The following is an 11,647-nucleotide window of genomic DNA, read 5'->3' on the forward strand; positions in this document are numbered from 1 at the left end:
TGGAAGAGTGTTTTTGCTTTTTCCAACTCCGCGCATCAATATTTTAATCAACAAAACGCCAGCTAGTTGTAGTATCAGAATTTCTCAGAAAAAATTGTAGCACCAGAAAAAAGAGTGACGCATGCCTCAATTTTCAAAACACAGCTCGAGCTAAAAGAAAAAGGCAAGAGCTGACAATGTTGCAGTCTCTACAAAGGTTTACAGCCGACAATGGGCATCAGTATCACAGAGTAAAATTTACTATTGCATGGCCATCACGGAGTAAAATTTACTACTATTCCAGTCGACCAAATAACCCCGACGATTGCATGGCCACACAAAGCAAGAGCACTGATGATTTGGAACTCCAGCCTACATACACGCCTCCCTCTCCGGCATGATCATGAGTCCATGTCCACAGGCTCATCTGCCGGGGCAGCATAGGACAGCTCCTTGCCCATCACCACCGCCGTCATCATCAGCCTACCGGCGTCCGGAAAAGCGTCGTGCTGCATCAGCACCTCCTCCACCGAGAAGCACTTGGCCTCCAGGCCTCTCGCTTGCACGTCCTCTTTCCTCACGGGGAGCACCTCCTCGAACGTGCCGTCGAACACCGCCGCGTCTGAGCTGTAGCACAGCCTCGAAGCGTTGAAGAGGACCGTTCCCTGAAGAGATTCTTGGATGACCTCGTCGCTCCAGCCTTCTGAAACTGATGCCTGTGAGAGCTCGACCCAGTCATCCTGGTCGGCTGCGTTTGTCCAGCAAGCCTCTAGAAGGCCTTTGTTGGAGCTTCGGAACGAGGAGCCTGTCCAAGCAAATACTTCGAAGGCTTTGAGAGAAAGCTCGCGGCCTCTCTTCATGCACATCTCAATCAGTTCTGATGGCGGAAGAAGCTTGCTTGCATGTTTGCCCTGTGCATATTCTGGATCATGCTGAACAATCTCTTCCTGTAAAGAAAAGGTAAAGATTATTTCGTCAGCTATGCGTTCTGACTTCCCTTAGAAATGATAAGGCATCCAGCTACATGCCATCAAGCAAGTTATCCTCTTTTGTATAGCTTGAATATATTTTCATCAAAGATAAATAAAACAGCATTGTAAAACTTTGTAGGAGTTCAAACTTGGTAGTACTGCCATGCCTCCAAACATGGAATACTTCAATACATGCCCGTTAACACTGAAGTCTGGAGGCAGATAATTAATTATAGAGAACAGAAGTAACATCATCTTTTTCTGTTTAAGACGCTTCACCTGAAGATTTAGAATCCGGATATCAGCATCTATCTGTGCAACCTTCACTTCATAATCAACATCCTTACCTACTTGTTAAAAACTGCAATTTGTCAGGAGTCCATTTACCACGAAAAGAACAGAACATATCATTGAAGAAACGGGAATTAATACAAAAGAATGATGCAACATTCTGTTCCTTAACAAAAATTATCTTCTAGAAAATCAGGCATTTCCTGTGCTGCAGAAAGTTCAGCAGAATCATGAAATAAACTCTTACCATATAATAAAAGGTTAAGCAGCACACCCATAAGAATATGCAACAGCTACAAGTCCTAAGCATGTGAAAAATTCAATGATGGAGAGAATTATAGAATTCATCGCATTTATTTAGCACTTGATAAACTACTGCTGTCCATCTTAAAAGTGATACTGGAAGCCAGTTTTACATAAACTTATTATACAATATGTGGTTACATCAATCATGGCATAGCTGGAGGTATAGAAGGAAAGTATAACAGAAGAAATAGTTAACCTGCTGTTGCAGCAATTTTAGAGAGATAGAGAAGACGTCTTCTTTCAACAAAGGACAGCGACTTTCTGGTGCTTGTTAGGTCAGCATCTTCTCCAGGACTTGAAAGCAGAGCACAGGTATGAAGAGTCTCTGAAGCAGTTGAGAACTGATTTAAGCATATCTCATGAAGCCACAAAAGATCGCTGCGGTCTTTCAGAAAATTAGCTAGCTCTTCCTGGAATTCTTCTCCCAGCCTTAACAGCTTAGCGTAATGCCGACTGTTGATTAGCTGTTTAAAAACGTAGAAACTGAATCCCCCATGAGGTCCTATACTATCATGCTGCAACATAAGATCAACATAAGAGCCGTGTTCCATAACAATTTTTTGGTCGAAAGTGGATAATATGCTAGGTCACTGAAAAAATATACAACAAGGCATAAAAATGATCCTAGACAAATTGGGGATATGATCACATGATTTTACCATAAGATTGCGGAGGAGAACCGTATCACTGATATCATAGCAAATCTGCCACAACGTTTGGTACCCTTCATGCCGTTTAGCTGTTGCCAAAATAGGAGAAGTGACCTCTCTAAATATAGATTCTTTCAGATCAGGATTGTCATTGCCTTCACTTGACTCCTGGTAGATATGGGCATGTATTAGGTAGTACCATATTAAAATCAAGTAAAACCGAAGAGCCAACATTGACAGTGTTTATAAAATGATACTCCCTCCGTCCCATAATATAAGAGCGTTTTTGGCACTACACTAGTGTAAAAAACGTTCTTATATTATGGGACAGAGGGAGTACATGTTAAGTATGAACGCATCATGTCAAGAAACTGTCAACAGCAGATGGGCAATCCAGAAAAATGTTGAGTTAATTAAATTACAAATTGTCCAAATAGGCCTTTGCCATGGTTCTTTTTTATTTGGAATGTCATTCTAGCTGAAACTGCCCTTTGTTACTTGATGTCAAGCTATCATCCACTATATTGATGCATACAAACTTACATTCATGTCAGATGAACAAAACATACACTGATACATGTGCTATGATCAGAGATTACTAGTCAATGCATGCTTGTATAGTCCATATTCACTTCAATGAAAATGACACTAGGGGAAATCAACCAAAGAGCCAACCAAGCAGCAAACTACTAAAATCTCATCTGAATGTCGATGTCGCAGATTGCGTAGTGAAAGGGTGAGTTGCTACATAAATAACAAAATGCTCCAGAACTACCATTGCATACATACAAGTATAACACAAGTTTGAACCTCAACAGTCCGCAAATTGGTACGGGGCAGCTTATAATCATATAAAATAAGCTATGGACCTAACCACACCATTTTCTGAGGGAATAAAGGATAGACTGAATTCTAAGATAGAACAATAAGATAAGAGTACAAGGAAATAAAGAGACATCATGAACTTGCAAAATATAAACGCGCAAGAAAAACATTAAGAACATAGTGGCATAGAATTAGACCAAACCTGATATTTTGCTTCTATAATTTGCTTTGCAAGGTCATAAAGGGATCCAAGAAGCTCATCTCTCCGTTCACAGTATTCTTGGGCTAGCACACCATGGTCCTCCCCACGTTCAAATTTGGCAGTTAATACACCAATATATCCCTCCAGTAGCATATCTGTGAGTCCTTCCAGCTGAGACCATAGATTAGATTTCATTGGCATGCCTGCAGATCCTGGTTCTCTCAAAAGCTCCATCACAGATGATGCCAGATTCCAGATTCCAGACCGCACTACAGGCTGACTGTTCCATGTTATCAGCCCTTCAGGAGAAGGATACCAGTCCTTGTACTCCGCTCTGTAGTGTAATGCTGCCTGAACTAAGGTCACACAGGCATTTGATAACTCAAGTGCACGTTGCATCTGAACAGATGGGTGTTCTTCTCCGGTTATAATATACCGAAGTTGATGCGACAAACAATAAAATAGATCCTCTATGTCAGAAACTCTACTGTAGAAAACTTCAGCATTATCACGATCCATTAATAGAACGGTGTTCCGTCGAGCTTTCTCACCGACCAGCTGAATGAGATTCCACAGTGCACCAGCAGTTGGAGTTTTGGACTGTGGTGATAAACGTGTGCTTGAACTCTGCTGGCTAAGCTCATTTTGTAATTCTCTAAGATGGATCATTCCAGAGAGCTTTTCTCCATGTTCCATGACACTTAGCATTGCAGCTCCTATGGAATAAAAGCATAATGAAAATTATTCGGTCAGAAAATGAACTCATAGAACAGTATCAGTTCCCCTTACGTCTATATAAATTGATATTGTAGTCTCTAGGTCCTATCACATTGTTACAATTACAAATTTAATGATTTAAAGAGAAGGGGGAGGGGTGTTCTAAGACAAATGCCTAATGATGAACAGATACTATAGCATACACAATATACCATAATAGAAAGATCACATCAATTCTGACAACAATGTGCAATATAGATAGCAGAGGCAAGAACAATTAGTAACATAACCAATGGGTCCGTTTGATTATTTGTAACAGGGATAATACGAGTCCAAAATTTGAAAAAAAAAGATAATAATGGCAAGAGAAGATCCATACTTTGTTTTGAAGAGAGTTCTTCATGGCACTTGGACAAGACAAGAAATTGAAGGAATTTCTCATGTTTTTGACGTTTCTCGGCAAGGGATGAAACAATAGTTGAAGCAAGAAATTCAGCTTCTCTAGTTGTTGTCCAGTGCTTAGATAATGTGTTTACAATAGATCTGCTTACTCGAACAAATACGTTCATCTCACCCTCTTTCTCAAATGCCCCTGCTACTCTAAGCTTTTGAAGTGCCTCATGAATAGCGCCTGACAAAATAAAATCATGAAACAGCCTATTAAGTAACATCTCAGCCTCTTCATCAACCACAGCCTGCTGGGCTACGCCAGTTAATGCTGGTCTTTGCCTGTCTCCAGCACTCCAAGCCTCAGAGCTAACTCTTCTGGGAACAATACTGGCACTGAATGCTTGACTTCTCCTTTTCTCTTCAGCGACCGCTTCATTACAGCTACCTTTTCGTGATAAGCTGCGCTCTGGAGGCTCAACCCCACCTACTAATACAGCCTTTTCAGGTATTGCCCAGATTCCTGCCTTTTCTGTCAGAACAACCCAAGCTCCTTCATCCCTATCCTCAGCAGATGGGATAATGGAAGCATCAAAAACCTTTCCAGCATCCCAAGGCAGATCAAATTGATAGAGTCGGGTAGAGCCCCTCCAATAAATGGCCACCGTTGCTTTTCCATCACCTGATAAGATGATCACTGAGCCAGAAGGCTTGCCGCCAGTTTTTAGCCTCATGGAGAACAAAAATTCTTCATCCTCCACTCGAGCTTTAGGAATTATCACCTGAGCAGGAGCTTTTTTCTCCAAAAACCTTTCGCGTTTAACCACATTGTTTTCGGATGGAAACTTTTGGTTAGATTTGTACAGCATTGTCAGAAGTGAATACTGAGTGTAGTTTGACCCACTCACCCGGTCTTTGCAGAAGGTAGCAACAAGAATATTAAATTCCTTCCCGCGCTCATCTATCTGCATGTCCAAAAGCCAGATGTTCTTTTGACCAGCTATGTCCTTTTTTATGCCCAACTCCCCATCACTACCAACAATTTCCTGAGACCCTAATATTTTTACATTGATTCCATGCAAGAGTGAGATGCCCCAACATTGTATCCCCTGGCTAGTCAACAAAAAGAACTTCCGTTCAGCAGCCTCGGATGATTCATTGCTTGGTAGCCAAACCAAGGATCTTCCACCATTATTTTTCTGAGAATGATCAGTAGCATTATCTCCTAATGTATCACGATGGACTTCTCTTCGGTGAATTCTCAGTGGTGAACACTGAAACAACCATAAAGCACCTGTTGGCTCAGAAGCAATCGCAATACATTCATGAGCAGCTCCTGGAACGGAAGCTGCAATTACCGAGTTAAACCTGTAACAGCCAGATATGGCATCACTTGCAGATGTGTCACTGTGGCCAAATGAACTAAGAACTGGACCCTTGCCACTACTTTCATCATAGATATCAGGCCAATACGCAATAGCTTGTGTTCTTCTGTTGCAGAGGATAACACCAGTTGAACTTCTTCGGTGCAACATATCTCCACTGTTCCTTGTTGATGGACCACTACTATGCCATCTCATGATGCAAACCGTCCACTGGTTACCAGAGAGGGGTTTTCCGTCTTTGTCTCCCACAAGCGAAGACGGGATCTCAAATGCAAGACAATCTTTTGCAACAGCAGCCAAGTAGCTCCAGACAAAAAGCTCATTTCCACATATCATCCATGCAAGGGATGTCTCTTTGTCAATGCCACCTACAAGCATGCTCTTGCCTACAAGGGATACATAAACGGCATCTACAGTTCAGAATGGTAGAAGCAAACTAGCAAAAGAAAAATTGCGCGGGCGCCCAAGAGAAACTAGTTACCGGCGAAATTCCTCTGCAGAAGGTTGGCTTGTGCATTCCTCACGACTTGGGGAAACTCTGCTACGCGCACTGGTTGGATCTGGTCAGAATCGCCGGCCCTGTCTGTTTGCTTTGATGTCGAAATCCTGAAAATTCGCACAGAGAAACAGAATTTAGAAACATCATACCTCGGCGAACTGTGTCAAACTGTGAGCGCGCTAGCCTATTACGGTGAGGATGGCAAAGGGGTTCCTGCGCATCGCTTGCTTCCGGTGCCTCGACTAGATACAAGCATACGGCGAAATGCGGCGATTCTGGTCAAATCGAAGACAGGTGAGACGGAAGGGTCACCTGGCGAGGAGGGAGGAGGTGGTCCATGGGGCCGGGGTGCCGGTGGCGGGGCGGTCGGAGAGGATGAATCCACCAGGGGAAGGGGAGTGGGCGGGAGCGGGGGGAGGGGGTGAAGGGGTCGCCTCCTCCTTCTCCCTGCGGTGGAGGTGGGGTTTCCGGATCGCCGGCGAGAACATCTTTGGCGGCGGACGAGCTGTGCTGCGGCAACCTCAAGCTCTCCGACTAGCCGGCCTTTTTCGGCGCTCTCTCCGGTAGGCTAGGGTTTTACTAGTGTTTTGAGTTTCTTCCTTTTCTCTCTTCTTTGCGTTTTGCCCCTCCTTAGAGATAGAAATACGGAGACGCTAGTTGGAGCTAAGGGCCTTTGTGTAATACATGGTTTTAAAACCAGAGAAATGGAAAAGGTCACTTCCTCAGATATGATTATTACGACTCTTCATGCAATCCAAATGCATTATTTAAATTTTATTTTTTTAAAAGGACTCACTGCTATAAAGGTTCCCAAACGACAAGCGCCACACTTGAAAAAATTATGGATCTAACGTTTTTTACAACTAAAGTTATCATCTGAAAAGAAAAACAAACAAAAAAATTTGAAGCTTGCCATCCGAAAAGGAAATTGCCATCCTCGTGTCGCTAAACATGGCATAGAAAACGATCGGAGTTGCCATGTGTTCGTGCCACACTTGTGTCAGTTATCAGGATCCTAAGGTTTTGTAGAAGTACAAAGCACTTCAAACATAATGCAAATTACATCAAGGTCATTGGACCACCGAATGAGCACTATCACCGCTACAACAAACCGTCGACGCATTCTTTTCGCCGCTCTCATATCGAAGCCAGTCTAACCTTGTTGATAATAATCAGAATTTTTTTGGGCATGTGCCCCTAAGGACCAGCGCCATGGAGCTGCAGCATCGAAGTTGAACCATTGAATTGATTTAAAGAACCTCACACCAAATCTCGCCGTCGCGTACGCACGACGAGAAACCCTAAACCGTTGGCCCGAGGAGCTGGCACGAATCTATGTCGGAGCTTCGTCTAATCCATTGATACGTCTTCGTCGTATCTATAATTTTTATTGTTTCATGTCAATATTCTACAACTTTTATATACTTTTGGCAACATTTTATATTATTTTTTGGACTAACATATTGATCAGTGCCCAGTGTCATCCCTGTTTTTCGCATGTTTTTTGTTTCGCAGAAAACCAATCAAGCGAACTCCAAACGCGATTTTATGGAGATTTTTTTGGAATATATGTGATTTTTTGGAGGAAGAATCAACGCAAACGGAGGCCCACAACCTTTGCCTTGCCACCTCCTCGTAAGTCGGTTGGATCCCTTCTTCGGCTGTAAGGAAGCTTATATCGAGAAAAATCATGTTAAAATTTCAAACCGATCGGAATTACGGATCTCCTGATATTTAAAAAACGGTTTTTGGCCAGAAACAACAACGCGGAACATAAGAGAAACTAAGAGCGAGAGATCCAATCTCGGAGGGGCTCCTGCCCTCTGGGAGCCATGGCGGCCATGGACCAGAGGGGAAACCTCCTCCCATCTAGGGGGAGGCCAAGCAAGAAGAAGGAGGGGCTCTCTCCCTCTCTCTTCCGGTGGCGCCGGAGCGCCGCTGGGGGAACCATCGTGACGGCGATCTACACCAACAACTTCGTCGCCGTCATCACCAACCCTCTCCCCATCTATGCAGTGGTGTAACCTCTATTCCCATTGTAATTCTCTACTTGAACATGGTTTTTAATGCTATGTATTATTATCCAATGATGTGTGGCAATCCTATGATGTTTGACTAGATTCTTTTTATCCTACAGGTTAATTGTGGTATGGTGTGATTGATATGAGTTGCATGTTAATATGGTGTTGTCCTATGGTGCCTTCCGTATCGCGCAAGCATGTGGGATTACCGATGTAGGGTGTTGCAATACATTCATAATTCGCTTATAGTGGGTTGCGAGAGTGACAAAAGTTTAAACTCGAGTAAGGGTGTTGTTGCATATGGGAGTAAAGAGGACTTGTTACTTAATGCTATGGTTGGGTTTTACCTTAATGATCTTTAGTAGTTGCGGATGCTTGATAGACTTTCAATAATAAGTGCATATGATCCAAGTACGAAAAGTGTGTTTGTGTATGCCCCCCCTCATTACACATGATAAGTATCTATTGTGTTATATTCAATTGCCTATGGACAATCTTTTCTCTTAGTGTTACATAAAGCTCTCTACGAAAATAAACTAACTTTTATTATCCCGCTAAGTACTTCTAGTTTTATTCTTGCAAACTTATCCTCTTATACCTACAAAGTAGTTTTATTCTTGTTATAGGTAAAGAGAATGCTAAGTGTGTGTAGAGTTGTATCCGTGGTCGATAGAACTTGAAGAGAATATTAATTCTACCTTTAGCTCCTTCTTGGGTTCGACACTCTTACTTATCGAAAAAGGCTACAATTGGTCTCCTATACTGGTGGGTTATCATCCATCCTGACAAATGAAATTGATGAGGACCGGAGTCCGGAAGATTGGCTCGAAGAAGAAGCATCAGCATTTGTCTAAGCGTCTGTTGGAAATATGCCCTAGAGGCAATAATAAATTGGTTATTATTATATTTCCTTGTTCATGATAATCGTTTATTATCCATGCTAGAATTGTATTGATAGGAAACTCAGATACATGTGTGGATACATAGACAACACCATGTCCCTAGTAAGCCTCTAGTTGACTAGCTCGTTGATCAATAGATGGTTACGGTTTCCTGACCATGGACATTGGATGTCGTTGATAACGGGATCACATCGTCAGGAGAATGATGTGATGGACAAGACCCTGTCCTAAGCCTAGCACAAGATCGTGTAGTTCGTATGCTAAAGCTTTTCTAATGTCAAGTATCATTTCCTTAGACCATGAGATTGTGCAACTCCCGGATACCGTAGAAGTGCTTTGGGTGTGCCAAACGTCACAACGTAACTGGGTGGCTATAAAGGTGCACTACGGGTATCTCCGAAAGTGTCTGTTGGGTTGGCACGAATCAAGACTGGGATTTGTCACTCCGTGTAAACGGAGAGGTATCTCTGGGCCCACTCGGTAGGACATCATCATAATGTGCACAATGTGACCAAGGAGTTGATCACGGGATGATGTGTTACGGAACGAGTAACGAGACTTGCCGGTAACGAGATTGAACAAGGTATCGGGATACCGACGATCGAATCTCGGGCAAGTATCGTACTGGTAGACAAAGGAAATTGTATACGGGATTGATTGAATCCTTGACATCGTGGTTCATCCGATGAGATCATCGTGGAGCATGTGGGAGCCAACATGGGTATCCAGATCCCGCTGTTGGTTATTGAAAGATCGTGGATGTCGCCTAGAGGGGGGGTGAATAGGCGTTTTAAAATAATTACGATTTAGGCTTGAACAAATGCGGAATAAACCTAGCGGTTAATTTGTCAAGCACAAAACCTAAAACAATTAGGCTCACCTATGTGCACCAACAACTTATGCTAAGCAAGATAAACTACTAGGTGATAGCAAGATATATGACAAGAAACAATATGGCTATCACAAAGTAAAGTGCATAAGTAAAGAGCTCGGGTAAGAGATAACCGAGGCACGCGAAGACGATGATGTATCCCGAAGTTCACACCCTTGTGGATGCTAATCTCCGTTTGGAGCGGTGTGGAGGCACAATGCTCCCCAAGAAGCCACTAGGGCCACCGTAATCTCCTCACGCCCTCGCACAATGCAAGATGCCATGATTCCACTAAGGGACCCTTAAGGGCGGTCACCGAACCCGTACAAATGGCAACCCTTGGGGGCGGTCACCGAACCCGTACACTTTGGCAACCCTTGGGGGCGGTCACCGGTACCCGTCAAATTGCTCGGGGCGATCTCCACAACCTAATTGGAGACCCCGACGCTTGCCCGGAGCTTTACACCATAATGATTGAGCTCCGAACAACACCAACCGTCTAGGGCGCCAAGGCACCCAAGAGGAACAAGCTCTAGGGTGCCCAAACACACAAGAGTAATAAGCTTCTCAAACTTCACTTCCACGTATCACCGTGGAGAACTCAAACCGATGCACCAAATGCAATGGCAAGGGCACACGGAGTGCCCAAGTCCTTCTCTCTCAAATCCCACCGGAGCAACTAATGCTAGGGAGGGAAATGAGAGGAAGAACAAGACGGAGAACACCAAGAACTCCAAGATCTAGATCCAAGGGGTTCCCCTCACATAGAGGAGAAAGTGATTGGTGGAAATGTGGATCTAGATCTCCTCTCTTTTTTCCATCAAAAACTAGCAAGAATCCATGGAGGGAGTGAGAGTTAGCAAGCTCAAAGAAGGTCAACAATGGAGGCAAAAACAAGCTCAAGAGATATGGTTCATTGGGGAAGAAGACCCCCTTTTATAGGAGGGGGGAAATCCAACCGTCATGTGCTCAGCCCGCACACGAGCGGTACTACCGCTCCTGGTCCCGGTACAACCGGGACTCACAGTATACGTGCAGAACCCTACCAGGCGGTACAACCGGGCGACCAGGCGGTAGCACCGGTTGAGAAGAACAACTGGAGCAACCGCCCAGCCACCGCTCAACCACCGCATAGGAACAGAAGGGAGTCACCCCTGAGTGCGGTAGTCAAGCGGTACCGGGCCGGTGCAACCGCATGGCCTTGAGCGCTCGGGCGGCTAAGTCCTGAGCGGTAGAACCGCTCCGGACACCGGTGGTACCGGTACGACCGGACCAACCGGGCCACCACCGCCCGAGTACCGCATCAAAACAGAGGCCTGACCGGTACTTGGGCGGTGCCTGGCCGGAACAACCGCCCAAGTCTTTGCTAAGCAAGATGGCGGTACCCGGAAGCAGTGGTACAACGACTGAGAGCTCCAAGCGGTACTACCGCTGGGGCTCGTGGTACTACCGCTGGGACCAGACAAAAACCACTTCCAAGAAAACAAGAACTGCCATAACTTCTGCATATGAGCTCCGAATTGAGCAAACTCAAGCTTGTTGGAAACAAGATGACGAGTAGCATCAAAACAGCGACTGGTAATAGTAAGAAGAGGCAGGGGAGGTATGCCTAACAAAAAAAGGAGTGAAACCTCCAACCGA

General features: G+C 44.3%; 1 protein-coding gene across 1 annotated transcript; it reads right to left on the minus strand.

Moving 5' to 3' along the window:
- Nucleotides 1–109: 109 nt before the first annotated feature.
- LOC125552428 (nuclear pore complex protein NUP133) lies at nt 110–6,823 on the minus strand. The gene is made up of 8 exons (XM_048715981.1): nt 6,525–6,823; nt 6,195–6,319; nt 4,321–6,099; nt 3,225–3,940; nt 2,207–2,365; nt 1,744–2,062; nt 1,230–1,297; nt 110–926 (listed from the first exon to the last, which is right to left on the minus strand). Exons 1-8 carry the CDS (start codon nt 6,698–6,700, stop codon nt 381–383), a joined length of 3,888 nt encoding a protein of 1,295 aa, XP_048571938.1. The 5' UTR covers nt 6,701–6,823; the 3' UTR covers nt 110–380.
- Between the last annotated feature and the right edge of the window lie 4,824 nt (nt 6,824–11,647).

Source organism: Triticum urartu, chromosome 4, assembly GCF_003073215.2.
Source record: "Triticum urartu cultivar G1812 chromosome 4, Tu2.1, whole genome shotgun sequence".
Classification (NCBI taxonomy): Eukaryota; Viridiplantae; Streptophyta; class Magnoliopsida; order Poales; family Poaceae; genus Triticum; species Triticum urartu.

Excerpts from the sequence above, each read along its gene's own strand:
- LOC125552428 (XM_048715981.1), bottom strand. The coding sequence starts at position 6,700 with ATGTTCTCGCCGGCGATCCGGAAACCCCACCTCCACCGCAGGGAGAAG. Across the intron at positions 2,366-3,224 it reads TTATAGAAGCAAAATATCAG|GAGTCAAGTGAAGGCAATGA; the intron begins GTTTGGTCTAAT and ends CATATCTACCAG. Across the intron at positions 1,298-1,743 it reads TAAAATTGCTGCAACAGCAG|GTAAGGATGTTGATTATGAA; the intron begins GTTAACTATTTC and ends TTTAACAAGTAG.